This window comes from Chenopodium quinoa, unplaced genomic scaffold, assembly GCF_001683475.1.
Source record: "Chenopodium quinoa cultivar QQ74 unplaced genomic scaffold, ASM168347v1, whole genome shotgun sequence".
Lineage (NCBI taxonomy): Eukaryota > Viridiplantae > Streptophyta > Magnoliopsida > Caryophyllales > Amaranthaceae > Chenopodium > Chenopodium quinoa.
The window spans coordinates 664,814-688,975 of NW_018745324.1; the positions used below are offsets into that span (position 1 = coordinate 664,814).

General features: G+C 35.8%; 2 protein-coding genes across 2 annotated transcripts; one reads left to right on the top strand and one right to left on the bottom strand.

Annotated features, from left to right (window-relative positions):
- Window positions 1-10,122: 10,122 nt before the first annotated feature.
- On the bottom strand, window positions 10,123-11,369 carry LOC110712681 (40S ribosomal protein S23-2). The gene is made up of 2 exons (XM_021891147.1): window positions 11,244-11,369; window positions 10,123-10,358 (listed from the first exon to the last, which is right to left on the bottom strand). The coding sequence occupies exons 1-2, from the start codon at window positions 11,352-11,354 to the stop codon at window positions 10,218-10,220; spliced, it is 252 nt and encodes an 83-aa protein (XP_021746839.1). The 5' UTR covers window positions 11,355-11,369; the 3' UTR covers window positions 10,123-10,217.
- A 1,102-nt stretch (window positions 11,370-12,471) lies between these two features.
- On the top strand, window positions 12,472-17,013 carry LOC110712665 (histone-lysine N-methyltransferase setd3-like). The gene is made up of 5 exons (XM_021891138.1): window positions 12,472-12,860; window positions 14,351-14,517; window positions 14,648-14,947; window positions 15,084-15,347; window positions 16,334-17,013. Exons 1-5 carry the CDS (start codon window positions 12,521-12,523, stop codon window positions 16,706-16,708), a joined length of 1,446 nt encoding a protein of 481 aa, XP_021746830.1. The 5' UTR covers window positions 12,472-12,520; the 3' UTR covers window positions 16,709-17,013.
- The last annotated feature ends 7,149 nt before the right edge of the window (window positions 17,014-24,162 follow it).

Below are 24,162 nucleotides of genomic sequence, written 5' to 3' on the forward strand. Positions count from 1 at the left end.
CAATCCCTTACGGGGGATCCTAATTTGAACCTCCAACACGCTAAAGGTACTTGGATACAACATCCCGTGCCAAAGATTTGGCAACGGTTTGTTGGTCTTACCATTTTTGGAAGGCATGAACCCGCCAATGTTAGGCGGGATGAGCTTGAATTACTAGGGTCATACATGATCCCTAGGAGTGAAAAGCTCAATATAGTCCATAAAATGGCCAACCACTTCCAACGGGTGGCCAATGCGGCCGAGGCGGGTAGGTCTAGGGTACCCATTTACTTTGGTGGCCTAGTTACACATATAGCGGTCAAACACCTTAGCTTTGTCCCTAACGATTATGGTAAGGTAGCCGGCCCAACTATTATGGACCTACCCTATCTAGGTGGCCTTAATTGGGTTAATGTCATGGGAGGGGAGACTTGGTGGGTGATTCAACGGGAATCGGGTAGGAGAGATAATGCTTTCACTTTACCCCACCCCACCTTGACTAAATTTGATAAGGGGAGGCCTTCTTACACTTTTGAGCTTAACGGTCAAGGTGAGGTGCAACCACCTCACCCTTCACCTCAACCCCATCACTCTCCCATTGACCACTCACCTCCTCACCATTCACCACATTATCCACCACCTCAACCCTTTACATACGATATCCCCACTTCCTCTACCAACTACAACATAGACCCTAACGCCCCTTATAACTTCTCGGCTTTTAGGAGCCAATTAGATAGGATTGAGACGGGGCAAGGGAGAGTTGAGGGTTTGGTTAGGGATTTGGATGCTAGAGTAGGGTCTCTAGATAGAAGGGTAGGTTATGTGGAGAGGAACCTAGGGAGGGGTTTATACCCCATGTATGATGACTACGCCCGTCGGGGGGGAATCCCCCCCCCCGACTCACTTATCCATGATTAGTTCCAATATCCGCAGGGTGGATATACGAACCCAAGTGCCTTTGGTACCTACGTCGACTACTCATCGGTCTATGGTTATGGGACCGATGTACCTTTTGGTGGGCTTGGGGGGAATGTGGACCCTAACTACTTTGCAGGTGGTTCGGGTTATGGAGGTGGTGGCTCTAGCCATGGAGGAGCCGGTTCTAGCCACGGCGGGGGCTATTCGAGGATGGATGAGGATGAGGAGTAGGCTACTCTCCTAAGTCAATGAGGGCATTGCTTGATTTGGCTTGGGGGGGTGTTCTTTCACTTGGTAATTATCTTCCTTTTCTCTCTTTATTTGCTTTCTAGTATAGTTTTTATTTGCTTTCCTAGTGTAGTTTTTTATTGCTTTCTTATATATGAAAAATACAAAAAATTCAAAAATAAAAAAAAAATTCAAAAATACGTTCCAATGGATTATGAATCATACTTCCCTGTGCCCCATACTTGAGAAAAATTTGTTTTGATTCTTGGTTATTGATAATGAGCATTGTGGATTTGTTGGTCATGATTTGAAGTTTAATTGCTTGGATTCCTAAACATGAGTCAATCTTGCCCAACTACTTGTGAATATAGTGCTTGACTAGTTGATTTGGTTAGGAAATGTGTGATAGTTCCATAATTCCTGATATGTCAATGGATTTGAGTATTGATTTGCAACTATGATTAGTGTTTCATGACTTATTATTATGCACATGAGGAGGACGAAGGCGTTTATTCTTTTAGGTAGCCTTCAGAGTATTAGATACATTTGTTCCCTTCTTGTTACCCATGTTGTTGCTTGTGCCCTTTTATTGTTTATAAACCACATTACAAGCTTATTTAAGCCCCATTGGTTACTAGTCCCAAGCTTGGCTTGGGGGAGCTAATAGTTGGTAAGGTAAGGGAGTTGTGGTGTGCATATTATTTGCACAATGTGGGAATAAAAGAAGAGTTATTGTTCTTTGATTTTTGATTGGAAAATATTGATATTGTGTTTCAAAGTTGAAATTTCCAATATGGGTTAAAAAGAAAAAAAAGAGAAAAAGAAAAAAAATTTAACGCTCAAATGTTTTATTCGAAGGTTGTTCAAAAGAAAAAAAAAAGAAGAAAAAAATTTCAAGTAGAAAAAAAAAAGAATGAGTTCAGAGTTTGTTTTTCACTCAAAGTTCTACATTATCATATTTTTATGAGTGATTATTGTAAGTGTTGGGATTGTTTACGATGATTAGAGTTGTATTTGGTGGTTTTTGTTGGAGTTGGTTATGTTTATGGAGACGTATGATCATCATTATTTTGATCATGGGTTTATTAGGATTTGGCTCCCTTAATGCATAGCTTTTCTCTCACATAATCCCAAATTTATCCTACCTTTACCCTAGCCTTACATTACAAGCTTTAAAGACCTTCCGACCTTGTGCATAGAAGTTATGTAAACGTGAAAGTGTTGTTTGTCAATGCAAGTTATGACTTGGCATATTTCGAGTCGACTAGTAGGATGAGCGTTCAATGTTTTTATACACAAGAGAGTGTGAGTTGGGAGGGCATTGTTCACATTAAAGGGGTTGGTTGGAGAGCGATCGAGTACATCTTTTACTCGCCACATAAATGAGAGTTGAGTGTGTGAGCACTAGTCTTGAATTCTATATGCTCTTGTGGTTTGCTCTACTTGACAATTGTTGGGGAGGAAGGGTGATTAGATGAATAATATTGATTGATGTTGAAGCATGTTCATTAGATTTGCCTTGAATCGTTGGTTTTTAATTTGATTATTGGGGTGAAGTATGTTTTATATGTTCATTGATGAGCTCTTTGCTTAGGGACAAGCAAAGGTTTGGCTTGGGGGAGTTTGATATGTCCATTTATATAGTGTTTTACCCCCGTCCCTTGGTCGTTATTAGTAGTGTTTTTGGATCTTTCGGGCCACTTTTATTACTAATTTGTGTGTTCTAGTGTTTTCGTAGTTTTAGTCGTATTTTACATGAAATTGCACTTTTGGAGCATTTTTCCCGGGCTTTATGGATCAACTACGGAAGCTAGAAGGACGTGACCACTTTTGGAGCCCAGGATCGGTGAGAGCCGGTGATAAAGGGCTCGGTAATTGGGATCCCGATGCATTTGGACCAAGTACTCAAGACCCGAGGAGGAAATCCGGATTGGGCCGAGAAATCAAGCCCAATCGAAGTCCAAGCTCAAGGAGAAGCAACCGCCCGATCGGGCTACCTCTAGCACGATCGGGCGCGTCAAGGCTTGTTGCTGAGCGTGCTAAGGCGCGCCCGATCGTGCGAGCCTCTAGCACGATCGGGCGATGTTGCTTGGGAAGAACGCGAAGAAAAAGGTGCGCCCGATCGGGCGGCCCTTCGCCCGATCGGGCGCGCGTTTTTAGAAGACCTGATTAAGTTAGTTTTGATTTTTGTTTTGGGAGACGTTTAAGTACGATTTTGTACGGAATTTTTAGCTTACCTTCCTTCTTAGATTTTCTCTCTCTACTTAGTATTTTTCTCTCTCTTAAATTCTCTCTCAACTTTTGTTCTTAATTATTTCATTAATTCCAAATTTCTTTTTGGTAACAATTTCTTCTCTTTTAATTTCAGCTATTTTACTTGCTTCTTTGATTATGCCTTTATTTGATTATTTGATTAGTTTAGTTATGATGATGCGTGAGTAGTTTCATTCTAGGGTTTATGGGGATCCATAATTAATATAAAGGGATAGTTTGTTAATATTGATTATTGATATTGCATGATAATTTCTTATTGAATTGTTTTAATTCTTTGCAATTAGATTATGAATCGAGCAGATGTAATTTGATTGTGAATGTTTAGCTATATTGAATTGATGAATCGAGCAGATGTTAATTTAATATCAAAGGCTATTTTCAATAAGAACTTAGATCTAGTAAATTACGAGAGCCTGTTAGATCTATGTTGATTAATAAATTGCGAGAGCCTGTCAATCATGTTATTTGTGCATTGTTAATTATTAATTACTTTGTTCTATCCCGAAATATTAATTGTTGGTGAACCTGTGACCCTAGGCTTCCTTATTATTGTTTCTTTTCTCCATAAACTTATTCTTCGTAGTATAGAATTTATTCCCTAAATATTGGTTACTTAGATAATTTAGGCTATAATGATTAATTAGGAGTGAAAGATATGTTTCCCTGTGGAGTTTGACCCTACTTCCCTATCTACTTTAGTTAGAGGACTTAGGTATTTACTTTTGATTAAGGGATACGACTTTACCTTGTCAAAGACCCATCGATCGCAAATAAGTTTTCAAAGAGAAAACTAACAAATGTGGAAATGTATATGCATACATAGCTAGATTGGTTGAAAAGGATATAATTCACGGAGTTGATTTTAATAAAAACATATTCACCAATCGGAATGCTCAAGTCTTTTCGTGGTTAATCTAGCAAAATTGCACATATGAAATATGACAAAATAGATACGAAAACCGCCTTCCTGAAATAGGATTTTGGAAGTGACTATGAAAATAGTCTAAGGGTTTTGAAAATCTAAGTAATGCTAGATTTGAAAGCAAGCTCAAGAAATCCATTATGGGATTGAAGAAAGCATTGCATAAAGGAATTGGAACGTGTTTTCTCATAAATTTAATAAAAGGATTGACTTATGAAGAAACATAGAAATTTTTATAAATAAGAAGTTTAGTGGGAGCAAGAGTTAATCTTGTAGGGTCCAACAAGAAGTTTACGAACTCTGTTGTAAACTAACTATCAAATGCTAAATGCTTAGATTTGAAAGTATTTTCGACAATGGACCAAGAAAAAGACGATACTTAGTACATATTGGGTATTAAGATCTATTGTATAGACTTAATAAAACGTTTGAACGTGTAAAGGAATTTACCGTGTTAAACATGAATTGAAGGAGTTTGAAAGACTTTTGACCCGTATGTATAAAACTAAGTAAATGTTTGAACTAAGTGTGAGCTAGGCTAAATACTAAGTCAAACAAGAAAGACTCTAGTAGCGACTTTCAACCATATCACATAGCAAACAGTTTAGCAAGACTCAGTGAATCTGGATTAGCTAAAATGTAATATGAGTATCATTCTACAATTAAATCCATCATGTACGCTACGATATGGAATCGTCACACGACTTACTTGCTTAGAGCATGTGAGGTATGTATATAGTAGTGGTACCAATCAACCTGAATCTATGTAATAGATCGTTAAATTATGGCCAAGAACATCCAAAGTACTTGGATAAATAACAGGATGGGTTCTTGACTTGTGGAAACAAATACAATTTGAGAATTGATGTTGCAAGCACAAACCTTAACAAGGATTATATCCTTAACAAGAAAGTCATTTATAAGCACGAGCTTACAATGAGTTGTGGCTTGAGAATGGTAACATGGATGTGCATCCATGTATAATGTGCGGGAATTTAAAGTAAATTTCCATGATCACAAGTGATTAGGGTATCTCAAATCATTGTGAAAATCGTTTGGAGTGAAACCCAAGCAAAGCATCATCAGGAAGTCTACTAATATATATATATATATATATATATATATATATATATATATATATATATATATATATATATGTATGTATATGTATATATATATATATATATATATATATATATATATGTATGTATATGTATATATATATATATATGTATGTATATGTATATATATATATATACATATATATATACATATACATATATATATATATGTATGTATATGTATATATATATATACATATATACATATATATATACATATATATATATATATATATACATATATATATATACGCAGTAAAGGCAATAATAAGGAAGATGTTCTATGGAAAGTTCGTTGTTGAACATTAATGATTGTAGGTTGTCAAGTTGAAGATCTCAATCATGAAAATGAGTGGGAGCCATCAATTGGACAATAAATCCTAAATCACATATAATCCATGGCACCCTCAAATTTTATCTATTATTATGAAAGTGATTAGTAATGAAGATGCTAAAATTAGCAAAGTAATTATAACTAAACCTATGCAAAAAGTGAACGTCAACATTCACAATTGCACGAAAGAAATCAAGCATATTAGATATGGGTTTGATTTCTATAGATGTTTTATAAAGAGTGTTACTCTTAAAAAATTCGAAAAAAACCATTTATCATAAGATGAACCATTCAGATTTTGGAGTAATTTAAAATTTCATGCAATTTTATCATTCCGTTTGCTATTTTATTATGGTTTAGGATTAAATAATGAGTCCATTTGATTATGAGAATATTCAAAATAGGGCATCAAGACCAGTCTTGATAAGGAAACTCCTATTAAGTGAACATTGAATATTATAATCGAAAATTATCCATAATCGAGGTCATTTAAACGATGGATGATTAGTGACCACTTGAGATTAGTGTGTAGTTTGATTTATAGCACCGTTTCTTATGCTACAAGGACATGATTGTCATAAATCATTTACATAGATATTGGTTTAGAACAATACTAGATCAACCTATGAGAATACTTAAAGAGATTAAAAATCGTCATAAGTATACTTCTCATCATTATGGCTATTGGAACCTATTCCCTCGACCATGAGTATTGTGAGTTCTCTTGTTTGAGTACTAGTCCGCTTTGATGTTGTCAAACGTCTACCATAATAGGGGATTATAACGGCAACACTTAGGAAGCTAGGTCCTCTCAGTAAAAGAATCTACATTACAAGACTGGGAATGTCCCCCTACTAAAAATAGGGAAGATGTCTTTGTTGTTTACAAGGTCTCTCGAAGAGCGAGACTGTAAATGCATGGCCGTGCTCGGATGGATTTTAAAAATCACTTGTTTATTGACAGTCGGACTCGGGATCGAGAAACACTTCTGGACATAATAAGGATGACGAATAAATCTTACCTTATATTTCATGAAGAGAAATTAAGTGACATAGGAAAAAGGTTATACACTAAAAGCGCACTTGTCCGGAAGGATAAGGGGGAGATTGAAAGGAATGGTGTCCTTTGAACAAGTGTATTATTCCGATAGAGGATTAGGAATTATTAGAAAGCTAATTATTCAGTGAGGTCAAGTGATCGGAATGCTCGGGTGGAGTCCGCTTCCGATCGGTAATATTAATTGTAATTAATATTACAGCTTAATCTTGACTGAACCCTTTGGGTCACACCTAAGCAACTAACAAACCGATGCGACGAATTAATTCGGAAGGAAATAATGAGTCACCCGAGTAATTAATATTTAGACGTCGGAAATTCGAGTTTGGAGCGTCGAATCCGAGCGTCGAAAGTCAAGCCAAAATTAAGGAATTAGCGAGACGGTAAAATGCTTTAAGTAACGGTTAAAACCCTATCCAATCAAAAGGATAGGGAAGTGCGCCAAATAGGAGTGTGCCCCGTGGCAGCAGCCACATTGGCAGCCGCCTTAAAGTGGCAGTGTGCCACATTGGCAGCGCGCCACGGTGGCAACGCCACTAGCATGGGTCGTGGATTCGGGTGAAGGGTCATGAACACGGGCCAAAAAGTAGTGGCCCAACCGCATCCAATTTGGGGCTCAAGGTTGGGTGACACATGGTTAGCTCACAATGCATGTGAGTTGCCTTGGGGAGCAAGTGAGGAAGTGGTCCTCACCTAACCATGTGACACTTGTTACTTAGTTATTCCTTGGTTTATTTAACTAAGGATTGAATTCACCAATCTTTCCATGTGGGATCTTTTTGCAAAAAATTCTCACATTGAAAGATGAGTGGAATTCACAAGGAAGCTTTCCTTATAAATACCAAGGCATGCCTTGGGATAATTCACTTGAGTAAGTCTTGAAAAAGGCATCACAGTGTGAAAACCTTTGAACACAATTGCTCGGGTTTAGGTCGGGCCTTGCTAACTCCAAGGCAATAGACCGAGTTTGGTGCTCGCATTGCGGGTGGACTTTGTAGGAGGTCCCCTTGTGAGCGGGGCTAAGGAGATTTCAAAGTAAGAGCTCAATTAAGTGAGCGAAGCACGCTACAAAGGTATTAATCTCTTACTTAGTCTTGTGTTTATGTTAATTATGCTTTATGGTTATAATTGTTGTGAGTTTGGTTTTGGGTCAGGTTTCTTTCCGCGATGGGTCGGACTGACCGAAACCCAACATCTTAATGATTATTTTTCTTACCTATAAAAAACATATACAGACTATATAAAAAACAAAATTCATGTATGTTATAAAAAAAAATATGTTGTACGCACATACAATAACTGCTTATTTAGAATAGTAACATATAAATCGCCTTTTTATTTATTTATTTATTTACGGTAGAGTGTTCTTAGTTGGGATTGAATTCCAACGGTCCAACCTAAAGTTCAAAAGACTTAGGGGGTGTTTGGCAATTGGCTTTTTGCCTAGCTTTTGGTATTTGGCATTTTAGTATGGTCAAACAGCCAAAGAATATGTTTCATAGTTGGCTTTTTTATTGCCTTTTAAGCTAGCTTTCCCGCCAAAAGCCAAAAGCTAATAAGAGTAGCTTTTTCTATTGGTTTTTGGCTTGTTGGCCCACTTTATCACTAATAAACAACTAACAACCATTAGTAATTTTACCAAACACTTTTGTTAACAGCCAGCTTAAACAATAACTTAAAAAGCTAATACTTTCAGCTAGTCAAACAAGTCAACAGACAACCGTCGATTGCCAAACAACCGCTTAGGCCTTGTTTGAGCTTTTTGGAGAGACTTTATCTTATTGTGCACTATTAGAGGTTTGACTATTGATTTTTTTATTTATTTTTTGTTTTTTTTTTATTTATTTTTTGAATGGATTTAAAAAGTTAAATTAGGTATTTGGTAAATAATTTATTAAAAGAGTTTTTGGGTTCAAAAAGCTCCTTTACAAAAATCTCATTATAAGAGCTTTTTGAAATGAGCTTATTGAACAATCAGCTTTTAGCTATAAATACACTAAAACAATTAATAGCTATTTATCAAACACTTCTACATAATCAACTATTTACAACCAGCTAGTTAAACCATCTAATATAACCAGCAAGTCATATCCGCTTAATTCAATCAGCTATATCAAGCAACTACTAGCTAATTACCAAATAGGGCCTCCATCTTTTATCATTAGGCCAAACTTTACTTAATGCGTATTGATACTCTCTACTAGGGGTGTACACCGGTCCAAAACCGGACCGGACCTGGACCGGACCTGTTTAGACCGGGGACCTGAATTGGGTAATTATGAGGACCGGGGACCGGACCTGAATTAACAGGTCCGGTTCCGGGCTAGAGCTGAAAAATCAGGTCCGGTCCAGGTTTGGACCTGAATGGACCTGTTTTGTGATTTTTTTTCGTTTTTTTTTTATTTTTTTTAATAAAAAACTTGTTGGACCTGCATATGGACCTGCGTATGGACCTGTTTTGTGATTTTTAGACCTGTTGCATAATTAAATAATTACATACAAACCAAAATTATTAATCACAAAAGTACAAAACTACATAAAGTCTATAAAAGTATAAAGTCCCAATTCTCAAACACCAAAAATACCAAAAAAAAAACATAAATTCGATATGAAGTACTTTTGGCTATCTGAAACACAGGAAACACTCTCTTATTATCCTTCATGCTGCGCCTATAACACTCTGCCATCTTGGAAGCCCTTTTCTTTTCTCCAGGTTTAAGATCCCGCCTATTCGATATGAAGTACTTTTGTTTCCACTCCATTGTCACGAACAAACTGTTTCCATCCATCTGTAAACACCAATGGCCTTTCATCATATGTACTCGAGAGTCTGATTTTCCATTTGTGTTTACTTGGCGCTATAAGTGTACACCACGGGGAGAGTTTCTCCTTGAAACACTCCATGAACTTCTGAGGAATATTCTGCAAGAAATGTTCACCAAAAAATTCAATCAAGTGAGCTAATATATATTAATAATATAAGTGCAGTTGCTTTCATAACACTCCATGAAGCATACCTGAATACAAATGCCTAGTTAAGCATCATCTTTGAGAATGAATGAATGGTTAATTGTTGTGTTTTAAAGCAGTTTTTAGGAGATCCAAAGACCTTTTTTTTTTTTTAAATGCAAGATCATTAAAAAGCTGATCTTGTTAACATAAATTCCGGAAATTTTCATGACATCGTTAAGAGAAGTAAATAAACCAATTGGAAATATAAGCAAATAACTAAGAGTATAGAAAATCATCTTGAATAGACACGGATAGAGCACAAAACAAAGTAGGGAGGGTGTCTCTTTTTAAGGATGCTCAGTATTCATTTCAAGACGGTACAAGTTTCATTTGAGTAGGCAAAATTTAAGACAAAACCAACAACCTTAACCTAGGACCTGGGTTTTTCCTTCTTTTCCTTGAACAGAGCTAGAAGAGAGACACCAGCAACCTTGACAACCTTAAATCGGACTCCAGGAATATCTCCCACAGCATGTCCTTTACGACCAAATCCAGCAATCAACACCTCATCCTGCACAAACCACATTTTCTTAGTATGGAAGGAAAAACAGAGCTAGATAATATCAATTTCAAAGTCAAATACAATATAATCAGGTAACATATATTAGACAAAATTCCACAAACTTCTGCATGATCCACATTTTCAGCATGAATCTACACCCAAACACAACATTAAACTATATACATATAACAGAAGACCTTGACTTCTTTTACCAATCAGGTAACTTCTTTAGTAAAAGGGAATAGTTTATCGTTCTTTGATAAGAAGTATGAATTAGCATTATCTTAGAACAGCTTTTTCCAGATGATTTGCTCATGAAAGGATAAAAAACCAACAGTGTATGACTGATCTTAATTGCTCAAGCTATATACTCTCCACCGCAATACTGTTATGATAGTCTTAAACCACAAAAATAAAGCTGCACATGTACTGAACAGGAGTGGGTGCAGGAGTACTGACAGAAGAATCAGATAAACCAGCACAGAAAGAGTGCGCACTATCATGTTTTATATGTTTCTGGATAAACTGTTATCAAGAGTTTATGATATGAGTATAAGAAAAGCATTGTTACTAATGTTAAACCTTCAGTAATCAGATGCCAGTATTTCTCCAAAAAATCCACAACAGAATTGACATTATTTCTACAATGGTTAACAAATAACTGGAGTTGTTTAGACTTTAAGAGTTTCTACAAAGGTTAACAAATAATTGGAGTTGTTTAAACTTTAACAAACAACATTATTTCTAACACGGTTAACAAATGACAGTTAACAAACTGCTAGTGTATCACTAAGTTTGTGTCGAAAGGCACAAAATACCAGCAAATTCACAACCAAGCAATTTATGAAACAGTAAGTGCATATATGCTTGCAGACATTAATAGAACGGACTTACATTTTCCTCAATGAAGTTCAAACAACCATCATTGGGCACGAAAGCAGCAATCTTTTTTCCATTCTTAATCAACTGCACACGAGCACACTTTCTGATAGCAGAGTTTGGCATTTTTCTGCAATGATAAGTTTATGCAACAACGCTTATATAATGACTAATAACATAGAATTTATGCATCCGAATGCATAAAATCAACTATTCAATTTGAAGCCATGCCAAAGGTCAATGCAAAGTACTAGATAAACACTAGACTACTAGATGTTTACAATCTAATCACTACTTTCTCTGCTCTTCTGATTTTATTAAACCCTAAACTTTAAACTAAAAAAAACCAAAAAAAAAAACATAAATTCGAAGATAAACCATACTTGTTATCAATTCTAAACATTAAACCCTAAAACCCTAAACTTTAAACTAAAAAAAACCAAAAAAAAAAAACATAAATTCGAAAGAAATTCGAAAATAAACCAAAAAAGAAAAAACATAAATTCGAAAACATTGAAGTAAAAAAAAGAAATTCAACATGTAAACATCAAATAATCATTATAAGCAATTGAAACATGAATAAACATATAAATTCTAACACTTAATTCATTATTTCGAATACAAAATACCCAAACATAATTAGATAATTTAGATTTACATTAAAAAAAAAAAAATAACTTACCGGAGAAATGGAAAATCGCGCAGTAGCTGTCTCATGCGGTGGTCGGTGGGCGCCTGGGCTTCGCCTGAGAGAGTGAGGAAGGCAGGAGGTGTCGGCGGTGGGCGTTGCCGCGTTGGGCTGAGACTGGAGACAGTGAGCGTGACTGCGTGAGGGAGAGGGGGAGACAGCCTGTTTGTTAGGGTTAGAATGAAATGAAAGAGAATTCAAGCGTCACTCAAGCAGCAGCGTTATTTTGATTTTTGAATTTTTTTTTTTTTTTTTTTTAAAAAAAAATACAATTTTTCCGGGTTTCAGGTCCGGACCTGAAAACCCCGGGTTTAGACCGGGTCCGGACCGGAACCGGGAACCTTGATTTTTAAGGACCGGGACCGGACCTGAATCAACAGGTCCGGGTCAGGTCCGGTCCAGATCAGGTCGGTTCAGGTCCGGTTTCAGGTCCGGTCCAGTTTTTGTACACCCCTACTCTCTACACTGACGTACATAGATGAACAGGTGTTTCAAGAATCAGGACGGGTTAATTTTGTCGGGTCTATGGTGCCGATATATCTATCTAGTATGTACCGGTCTACCCATCCAAAACCAGCATTGCAAGCTTGTTGTGGAGAAAAAAATGTGGAGAACCAGCAGCAGAGAAGTGGGAGCACTTTCAAGTTCAACCTTCTCTCGCACCTACATTCGTCCATTCACTTGCGCTTCTTCGAACCCAGCTCGTCTGGTGCCGCACCCACCTGACCTCCTCAAATGGGTTCGAAAGGAAGGTGGGTTTGTCCATGAATCTATCAAGATTGCTCAAGTTCCTTCTTATGGTCTTGCTCTTGTTGCTTCCCATGAAATTCCTAAAGGGTCTGATCTTATTGCTCTTCCTCCTCATTTACCCTTGAAATTTGATGATTCCATTGATGGGTCTGCTTCTTCGCCTATTTTGACTGAGTTGGCTCGCCAAATTCCTGGTAATTTATCTCATTTCCGCCATTTTTGTTGGTTCTAAGGTTATGCACATTTTGATGTTATATAAGTGGCTGTTTTCAGATGTTTTTCTGTTTTTTGATTTATAAGGGTTTTAATTTTTGGCTTGACTTTGCTATAATTTGAGATGAACAAGTGATGTGGGAAACGACAATGTTCTATTTTTTGCAAGTTTACTTTGCTATAATTTGAGATGAACAAGTGATGTGTGGAATTGGTAAAACTTAGATTTCTCGTTTACTATTGGAGTATGTTCGTTGGATTGGAAGTTTGGAACTAACTAGCTAAAATATCGAAATACAAACCAGGAACTGAAAGTAGATAATTAGATATACATATACGGATATATCCCAATCGATACGTGTTGTTACTAAGGCTAGACGCAATTGAGATATGCAATCATAACAATTTTCTTGTTTGGAAGATCAGTATACTGGAAATGTTGTCAAGGCCAATCCTGACATTATATGTGGTTATTTTTAGTTGCAACGTTGTTATTTTCAGGAATTCACGTTTGACTGTGCTATATTTTGAGAAGAGCCAGTGATGTGTGGAAATAACAATGTTGTATAATTTGCAGGTATACCAGTCAATTGGTGTAGGCTGTTCTGTTTATTGGAAACCAACTAGCTAGCAAATTAAAATAGGAACCAGTAACTGAAACTTGATATACATATACTGTAAATCGATATGCTGGTGTTACGGAGAGTAGTCCCAGTTGGGTTATGCAATCATAATAATAATTTGTAGGGAAGATCAAAATAATGAAAATGTTATGGCGGAGGTTGAAATTGTTGAGTTATGCTCCCTCAGTTTAATTTAAGTTGCAGCGTTTCTACTTTCATGCTTGCCAGTGTATAGCTTCAACCATTGATAACTCTTATTACCATAAGTAGAATTATATAGAATTGATATTTTCAAAGTATATATTGAGACAAATCTAACAAGATCAAACATGACTATATTTAAGTTTAATTATCAAAGATAATCAAAACTATGTGTGAATAGTGTAAAGTTGAAAACTGCAAATAAAAATAAACAGAGTAAGTATGACATATTTGTTTGTTATTAGCATATTATAAGCTGTTGTTACGTGGCATGTACAAGTCTTCATGAGGTGAAATCTGTTGGTGAATGGAAGATTCGCCAACTATTGTTGGATGTACTTTAGTGGAAACATTTCATTGGGAATTAATAGTCTTGTAAATAATGAGCTAGCAATTTTAAGACTAATTCTAGACAAAGGGAGTATATCTTTACATTTAACCTGCCCACTTTCTTATCAAACATAACATTTTTCCTTTTCACAGTCATAGGCATGCTTCTGGACACATTTGTATTCCCCTATAGCTGGCTGTAAATTTTTTAGGATTTCCTGTAAACTGCAATACTGCATTAGGTAGTAACTATTTTCTGAAATTAGGCTGTACTGAATTTTGAAAATGAGTAAATTGGACACTGGAGCATTTGGCAGAGGAGCTTTGGGCTATGAGGTTGGGTCTGAAGCTTCTTCAAGAAAGAGCAAAAACTGGGTCTTTTTGGTGGCCATACATCAGCAATCTTCCTGAGACATACAGTGTTCCAATCTTCTTCAACAAAGAAGATATACAAAATTTGGAATTTGTTCCTCTAATAACTCAGGTATTGTTATTGATTGTAAGTGAAATCTATGCCATGGGATGCAGAAAAATTACTATTTATTTCTTGCTTCTTGTCAACTGGATCCTTATGAAATTTACAATTGCTTTCTTCATTTCTTTTGCTGTAACAGGTAAACAAGAGATGCCGATTTCTTTTTGACTTTGGGAAGCAAGTCAAAGGGGCTATTGCTAATGTGAAACCTGGAGATCATCCATTTGGGGGTCAAGATGTTGATGCATCTGCCCTGGGATGGGCAATGGCAGCTGTTTCATCGAGAGCATTTCGCTTGCATGGAGATAAACTTTCTGATGGGATCCACAAATCTGTCCCTATGATGTTGCCTCTAATTGACATGTGCAATCACAGCTTTAGTCCAAATGCTAAAATTATTCAGGATAAAGGTGCTGAAAATACTAAGATGCTGGTTAAGGCAAGTTACTACCACTCAATTAAAATAGTTCAGAACTATTTTTTCATCTTTTTTCTTTTCTATTGTAACTTGATTTGACAGATACTAAAAATGCTTGATGTTGGTCTTATCTTTGTGAATTACTTGACTGATGCAGGTAGTGGCAGAAAAGCATGTACAGAAGGATGCTCCTTTGGAACTCAATTATGGTTGTATGAACAATGACATTTTCCTCTTGGACTATGGATTTGTGATAGCTGCAAATCCTTATGACTCTATTGAGCTCCGTTATGAGCCATATCTTTTAGAGGCTTCTAGTGCTGCCATTGGTCTCTACTCCCCAAATTTCTCTTCACCAGCTTCATGGCAATCTGAAATCTTGTCGGCTTTAGAACTAGATGATAAGATGGCTCCATCTAAGGTTTGTTCTTTTACTGTTTACCTGATTGGCTTTAATGTTCATAGTATGCCTGGTTATTTTGGTAGACCCTTGACAATATGTACTTTATATGATTTTTGAACTACTCCCTCTGTATTTTGAACTGCTTTCAACTTTGATCTGGGTGCACTGTTCTAAGAATGTACTTCCTGCTTCTCTTTTGGTTATCATGTTTTGACTTTCACACTTGATCATGCACTGCTATGACCATTAATATCATTAATAATGTAATACTAGTTAACTGTATAAAAATTGATATTATGGAAATCTGCATAGGGACTAATATATCTTTTACGAATTAGCGTTGTTAAAGTATTAGTATAGTAAATATAGATTGAGCTGAGTGTATAAACAGTGCAAAAACAATGCGATTAAAAGAGAATAGAGGAAGGAGTGACGAGTGAGTGAGTTTAGCTCCTCGCTTTCGAAGAGAGGAAATCATGGGTTGGTGAGGGTCTTAGGGGAACGTGTATTTGGTGCCACCCAAACAGTGAGGACAGTAAGACCATTATAATGTAAATTATAAGTAGGAAACAGATAAGAGGGAAACCCCAAAATAGAAAGTAGGAAGTAAAGTTGCAGAGACCCCATACTAAGTACTTTTGTGGCTTTTTTCCCCTTTTAATTATTCCCTAAAGAAATATTCTAGTATGAACCTTTAAACTGATTGTTGAATTTTATATTACTCTAAATTGAATGCCAATTGTAATAGCCATCAGCCCACACTATTTGTATTGACAAATTAGTGAAACTAGAGGTCAAATTTAATCATTCTATGCTTGAAAGTATTGTTTCGCAAGAGAAGATAGTCAGATCTTTTGTGAAATTAATGGTACTTAAGAGTTCAGAAAGTGTTGCGTGTATAATTTTAGGTTGTTTTCTATAACTTCCATAAATCTAAGAGAATTTCTTATTGCTAGAGCTATTACTATGGTATTTAAAGCTTTTGCTGTCCTATCTCTTGAAAGGTAACATTGGGTGGGCCAGATTTGGTTGATGGTCGACTCTTGGCTTCTTTACGTGTACTGCATGCAAGTGATGTGGAAAAAGTACGTGAGCATGATTTGAGTACCCTTCAGTTGTTGTCTGCTGAAGCTCCTCTCGGAATCCAAAATGAATTGGCTGCTCTTCGAACTATTATTGGGTTGTGTGTGTTATCACTGAAAAATTTTCCCACACAAATGGCGGAGGATGAGGCCTTACTAAAACAGGGTGTCTCTACCTTCTCAGAGCTGGCTATCCAATTCAGATTGGAAAAGAAGTCCATGATTGTGAATGTAATGAGGGAGATGTCGAAACGGGTCAAGCTTTTACTAGCCAAGGAATCAACTGCTGCTGCCTAACCATTGCTACAACCTACCAGAACTTTATGTCAAGGATTGATCTTCACTTCACCATTAGCCCATTAGGCTTTGCAAGGAAGTCTGTTGTGAAGCAGAGCTGCATTGTATTTGGTGTAGCTTATTTGGATTGATCACCATGCTTAATATGTAGGTTGTTGACTATTCTTTTTCCTTTTGTTTTGTATGGAGTCACTGATAAAGTGATAAGTGATAACACAATAATTTATATGCTATATTTATCCATTGCTAGTCATCATTACCTCATCATATTAATTTTTCAAAGCTATTGTTTTATGTTTGTTTTTCTTGTTGTTCTGCTTATGATGATGACAAATTGAGGGAGTTGGATAAGATTACTGCTTGAATTTCGTTACTCCTTTTAAACTATGTTAGTGCCCGAAACAAAACTTAGTTTGTTTGCATCACTTTAGCAAAGCAAGCAAGAAGTGGAAATATTGCAGACTTGCAGTTTTGCACTTTCGAAACATAAAACTATCGGAAATGGTGCAAGGGTGTTAGTCATAATCATTATTTGTCAAGGCATAATTCATTCAAAACTTTGCAAGGGTACACGGTGCATTTTTTAAAACCCGAAGGGTACATGGAACAATTTACCATTTTTTTTTTTAAATGTAGTTTTTGAGTTGTTCACCTGCAAACTTTTGCGGATATGAAGCAAGTCTTAGTAGGTCATACAACAATAGTTTTTTACAAAAACAAAAACAAAAACAAAAAATACAAATAGAGCTAACAAACAAAAACAGAACAAACAAAGAAACTAACTACGCCAAGCACCAACAGCTAGCCAATGAGCAGGAGAAACCCAAGCACGAGGCACCTTGCGAATAAAGCAGCGGAAAGGTCCTGGATAGCAGCTCAAATTTCCCGAGACAACCAGAAAGCAGACATATCAGCCGAGCAAGAACCCCCAAGAAAAGCAGGTAAGGAAGAGCAGTCAGTATTGATAGCAAATTTACAAAACTCTCCCCGTTGGGCCAAATGAAAGCCCAAAATTAAGCTAGCTCAGCTTGCAAAGCAGACAGCCAGGAAAGCCTGAGACCCACCTCCCAAAACCGAAGAAGAATGCATCTTGCCAGTAATTTTATTTGATATCACAATAGTCGAATGTGAGTACATCGAAACTGCTAAAGAAATGTCACCCTTTACATGAGAAGAAAGGAAATTTAAGACTTCACGAGTAATACAAGACTTGGCCTTTTAAAGTTTAGTTTAACAGTAACTTCAATGCTTGTAGAGAGGTATTCAGAGTTTAGGCATTATAACCGATAAGGTTTGTTCAACATCATTGTATTGGTTAGACAAATATTCAACACTTTTAGCAACCTAGGACACTTCCGTCTTAGTTACTAGTTAAAGGGTCATACAATAAAGCTGATGGTTAAATGAAACTAAAAACAAAATTAAATACTAATCAAACGGTAGAATAAGGCGAAGTTCCTTAACTAGATGATATAAACCAGACACTAGTCGAATACGGAGTATTTTGTTTCTTTACCAACCAAGCGCAGGCATGATACATTAGCTTTTTTAGAGTACTTTCATTTTACGGTTTTTTCACCATATACCACTGAATTTTAACTTAATTCACCATATACCACCAAAACTTTCTAATTCACCATATACCATTGAGTTCCCGTGTAATACCACAAAATACTTTTTTTGGTAACTGCCGTTAGCTTGCCGTTTGGAGTATTATACTAATTCACCATGTACTCATGTTTATAAAGTTATTTCACCATATACCATTAAATTAAAAGATATTTCACTATATACCCAGAAATTACAACGATTATTTTTTTTTGTAAAAAAAAATAGTCGTTATAACGGATAGTTTAGGTATATAAACATAATACTTGAGGGATTAAAGTAGCACTACACCCTTCTAAAAGCATTTGCAAAGATGTCAACACACTCGAAATCATCATCGTCATCTTATTAATATGCATATGCCAAACAAAGCTTGTGCGTGTGGGAGGAAATTTGCAATAAGGAGCTGTGATTCGACAAAATATCCATAAAAGCTTGTACTATAAGTGTGACATATGGGAGAAAGTTCGATGGTGCAAGGGTAATGCCGATCAAAATGTTCTTTCGGGTTATGAATTTCAAAACAGATGAAGCATAGACACATAATGTCATGGAGATGAGAGTATTTTGAAGGAGCTCGAGAAAAGAATAGTGAAGCAGCAAAAAATAGTAGATGCAATAATTAAAATAACCGTTACAAATTCTAGGTATATGGTGAAATATTTTTTAATTTAATGGTATCGGGTGAAATAACTTTATAAACATGGGTATATGGTGAATTAGTAAAATACCCTAAACGGCAGACTAACGGCAGTTATAAAAAAATATATATTGTGGTATTGCACAGGAACTCTATTATTTCGGATGATATACTACAAGAGGGGTGGTGAATTGTAGTATGTTCCTATTGCCTACTTTTTGCGGAATATAAAACTGATTGCTGTTTGGAACTTAGACAATGCAAAGCGGATTTTACAAGGAAACCATCCAGGGCCCAACTGGAAGTAAAACCTCGACCCTACCTTAGGAATTTCAAACACAAACCACTTCACTATAATAGGGCAAACACTAAGTTACAACCTATTAGACACGGACCTTTATTTCACAAGTTCCTCACTGGACTTACTACTTGATAGGACCCTATCCTACCCAATCTAAGCACCACACTTAGATTCACTCGTACCACCAAAGTACTACACGTACTGCCAAAGTACAAAATACTTGTACCACCTAAGTACAAAACTCACAGCTTCACCTAGAAGCTCACACATTGCACTCTTAATATAATTATAACGAGAATCCTCACGAACTCTCACACCCCAATACATAAAACACTCAAAACCCTTTTTCCCAATTACAAGATCTCAAAGAGCAACTCTAAATACATACCAATGAATAAAGAGATAAAACTAATATGTTGGACACTCGAGATCTGTCTGGAACTTACTGGACGAACTATAACCGGAACCTGACTGGAACTTCGACCTGGAGGTTTGACTTAGCTTCGTGGTGAAGGATGAAACCATTAAGCACGACCACTAAGCTTCATCAGCCTCAACTTTGAATGAATACATATGAGCATATTTATAGTACACCCAAATTATTCTTTTCGTAAAAGATAAGTTTTATTAAAAGATAGAAATAAAAGATATTTTCCAAAAATAAGTTTTCCAAAAATATATTTTTTGTTAAGAATATATTCTATCAATAATAAAAAGATATATTTACCATAAAATCAGATTTTATCTAAATCTTATATTTTTCAAATATACTAATATATCTTTTAACAAAAGATATACTTACCATATCTTTTTAATAAAAGATATACTTACTATATCTTTTTACAAAAGATATATTTACCATATCTTTTAACAAAAGATATACTTGCCATAAAATTAGATTTTATTTAAAACTTATTTTACTGAAAATATTTTCCAAAAATAACTTATCTTTTTCCAAAAGGGATTTATTAGAAAATAAATATTTTTATTCTGTAAAACCAAATCCCTAAAAGATATGCACGTATTAGGTAAATATTTATATCTTTAAATTCGACTTGCGACCTTTAACGACGTGCAGACCTAAGTTCCGATTAGGTTTCGGAACTCTGACAGTCTCTGAGTTCCTGACAAGTTAGTAACTCTAATTTCATTGACTATCATGAGTTCACCTTGGTTCTTTAGACTTGTTCCAGACTGACTTTTATGTCCAACATACTTACATGAATCCTAGAGCGATATACTTCAATTTCTCCGTCTTCATGTTGTTTCTTTGAAACTCTTGTTCTGGAATCTTGTAGTATTGATGTATTCTAGATCTCGGGGCAAGTTCCTGTTAGGGAACTTAGATAGTTCTTGTTAGAGAGCTAAGTTCCTGTTAGGGAACTCTTCATGTACCTGTTAGGGAACATGGAACTCTTCATGTACCTGTTAGGGAACATGCTCCGGCTTTCGTGGGAAAGCCTGCCGAAAGTTCCTTCTAGATCTTGTTAGAGAATACCTTCAGGTTCCTTCGTGGTTTGGTTCTCATGGGAGAACCTGCTTTAGGTTCATTCATTCTCTCTTGTTCCTCTTGAAGTCTTCTATGTTCCAACCCATTGACTTCACCTAAGTCAGTTCATGTCTTCACATAAACACTTAAGAGAAACATTAGATTGAAGTTTGTTTGTCATAAACAAACTTCATGTGAGAGAACTAATTAAACTTAAAGCTTATGTAAATACTCCTACACATATACAATTCATGTATGCATAGCGTACTTACCTCATGAAGCTAACTTATGCAAACACCTATTTACATAGTTACCTTCATGGTTCCTTAGCCATCATCATGCTTATCAACCATAACACTCATCATTGTTCTTGTTCTTCTATTGCTTATCATGTATTGCTTAAGTTCCTTATATACTTGTCATTGCTCAGGTTCCTTGTATCATGTTCCAAGTATAACTTGTTCTTTCTATGCACAACTTAACAAACACGTTAGATAGATAATCATCATTAGTTTAAAATCATCAAAACCTTATTACTCAACAAACTCAGTGGTACATGATGAATTAGAAAGTTTTTGGTGGTATATGGTGAATTAAGTTAAAACACAGTGGTATATGGTGAAAATTCCGTTCATTCTATTTAAAACTAGATTTACATAAAGCTAATAGTTACACTTTACTAAGTTTATACAATACTAGGCTGAAAATCAGATATAAAGTGATATCAAAATTGAATTCATGGTTCACCGTAAAACTTAATCAGTAATAAACATATTCATGTTTGGTAGCTACTAGGGTTGTACATGTCATATGTAAAAATGCTAATACTTCTAGTGAGGGCAAAGGGGAAGAAAATAAAGAAGAAACTAACCAGTTCAATAATTTAATGCACAAAAACAACTCGGCTTCTGTACATGAGAGATGGATGTGGCTGAAAGTCCTCATTATAACACCAATCATCAAATCTGGCCAGCAAAAGCTGATGGCAATCTTGAAATGGCTTCTTCAATTTCCTGCCAAAGCTGCATAATTAATAGCTGGATTTTGGCATCTAAATAGACAATAATTACTGTAAGTGAGAGTACACAATATTGGCAGAACAGCTACGCAGCAGTAGAATTCGATTTAAGGTGTCAGAAGATGTAACCCAGCTAAAGTTTACTTTGCAATTTTAGGTACAGAATTAAAAATCACTTTCATAAATGGAGGAAATGAAATTTAAATTAAATGGCTAAGCAAAGGCGAAACTGAGTTACTCTATAACATTCAACAAGAGAGAGCACAACTCAAAATCAGGCTGAGTTTTTTTTTTTTTTTTTTTTTTTATTATTATTATTATTTTACGACTAGTTAATTTTTGCTCCCAAGTGAAGATCCAAATATTTTCTCCCTCCTTATCTGGCATCAAGATCAGCTCTTCTCCTGTAATGGGCCAGAATTTTCATCCAAGCAATTTGATGCCATTTATTATAGCTAAACCCATAAACATTATCCTCACTCAGATGCCTTAGAAATAAGGAAGGAAACATAAAGATATTCCCTGGGGATTCTTCAGCACAATTAGCACAGCATAATTGTTTTATACAAAAACAATTTCTCTAACCAAATATAATCTTCTACTCACCGAAAGCCCAGCAAAGGATTCTTCAACACCTATTTTATAACGAGAATAATTTTTCTGACAAAATATAATCTTCAATGCACAGAAAACCAAGCAAAAAAACATACACACAATAATCATCAATCTTTTGCTCCAACTAACCACAGTGCCACCTTAATCCCTCCCCTCTAGAAAAGTAGAATACATATAAGCCATTCACTATAAATTACCTTTAATTTGCGAGGCAAGCACGACCATCAACCAACACTACCAACAAACTCATCTCCTGATTGAAGCAACATGTTTCATTACCAGGAAATTAGGAGTTTTCCTACTTCATCTCAACTATTACTCACATCCTATTTGAATTTGTGAATTTGGGAAAGGAGAGATTGGTATACCCAATTGCTTATAAATCAATATTATGTAATAAGCTTCAAAGCTGAAATCAACTTCAGGAGTTTGCAAATTGGACATCTAAAAAATACCTCCACATAAATGATGCTCGACAATCAGTTCCATTTAGCTTAATGACAGGGAAAAGTAGTATCCCCTAATCAAAAGTAATTACCTAAGTCCTCTAACTAAAGTAGATAGGGAAGTAGGATCGAATCCACAGGGAAACAAGTCTTTCTACTCCTAATTAATTATTATAATCTAAATTATCGAGGTAACCAATATTGTTGTAAATAAAGTCTATACTACGAAGAATAAGATCGAAGGAAATAAAGTAGGGAGAAATTAAATATTAAAATACCTAGGGAATAGGTTCACTAATAAACAATATTCCAGGGCAAATCATAATAAACAATCATCAACCATTGATTAATCAGATTATAAAGGGCTTTCGCTACGTATTATAATCACAGAGTTAATTTACCGGTATTAAATCTCATCTGTCGAATCTCGACTTAACCATTTATAAATTAGTCCGCCTATTGAAACTAAGCCTAAACATCAATTCTCATCTGTCGAATCTCGAATTAATATTGCTAAACTCATACAATTAAATCTGGCCAAACCTAATTGCATAGCATTAAATCAATCAATAGAAAATTAACCAAGCATTGATAATCAACAATCACAAATTTACCCCTTTATAATATTTATTAGATCCCCATAAACCCTAGAAATAAAACTACTCAAGCATCATCATAACTAAACTAATCAAATAAATAAAGCAAGACATAATCAAAGAAGTAAATAAAATAACTGAAATTAAGAGGGAAGAAATTGTTACCAAAAGAAATCTGGATTAATGAAAGTAATTAAGAACAAAGTTGAGAGAGAATTTAAGAGAGAGAAAATATCCTAAGTAGAGAGAGAATCTAAAAGAAAAGGTAATAAAAAATTACGTACATAATTCGTACTTAACAAAAATTAAAACAAAACTAATCAGCTACTAAGAAAAACATGCGCCCGATTGGGCGAACGCCCGATCAGGCCCGCCTTTTTACTCTGCCCTTGCTTGGTATGCTGCGCCCGATCGAGCCTACGCTCACCCGATCGGGCGCGCTTCTTCCTTGAGGTTGCTTTTGCGCGCACCCGCCCGATCGGGCCCGGCTTCTTCTTAGAGGCTTGGATTTCGATTGGGCTCGATTCCTCAACCCAATCCGGATTTCCTCATCGGGTCTTGATTAATTGATCCAATAGCCCCGGTAACACATACCGAGCCCTTAATCACCGGCTCTCACCGATCTTGGGCTTCAAGAATGGTCGTGTCCTTCTAGCTTCCGTAGTAGATCCATGAAAACCCGGGAAAATGCTCCAAAAATGCAATTTCCTGTAAAACTCAACTAAAACTACGAAAATACTA

Excerpts from the sequence above, each read along its gene's own strand:
- LOC110712665 (XM_021891138.1), top strand. The coding sequence starts at position 12,521 with ATGTGGAGAACCAGCAGCAGAGAAGTGGGAGCACTTTCAAGTTCAACC. Across the intron at positions 14,518-14,647 it reads TTGTTCCTCTAATAACTCAG|GTAAACAAGAGATGCCGATT; the intron begins GTATTGTTATTG and ends TTGCTGTAACAG. Across the intron at positions 14,948-15,083 it reads ATACTAAGATGCTGGTTAAG|GTAGTGGCAGAAAAGCATGT; the intron begins GCAAGTTACTAC and ends TGACTGATGCAG.
- LOC110712681 (XM_021891147.1), bottom strand. The coding sequence starts at position 11,354 with ATGCCAAACTCTGCTATCAGAAAGTGTGCTCGTGTGCAGTTGATTAAG. Across the intron at positions 10,359-11,243 it reads TGAACTTCATTGAGGAAAAT|GATGAGGTGTTGATTGCTGG; the intron begins GTAAGTCCGTTC and ends TGGTTTGTGCAG.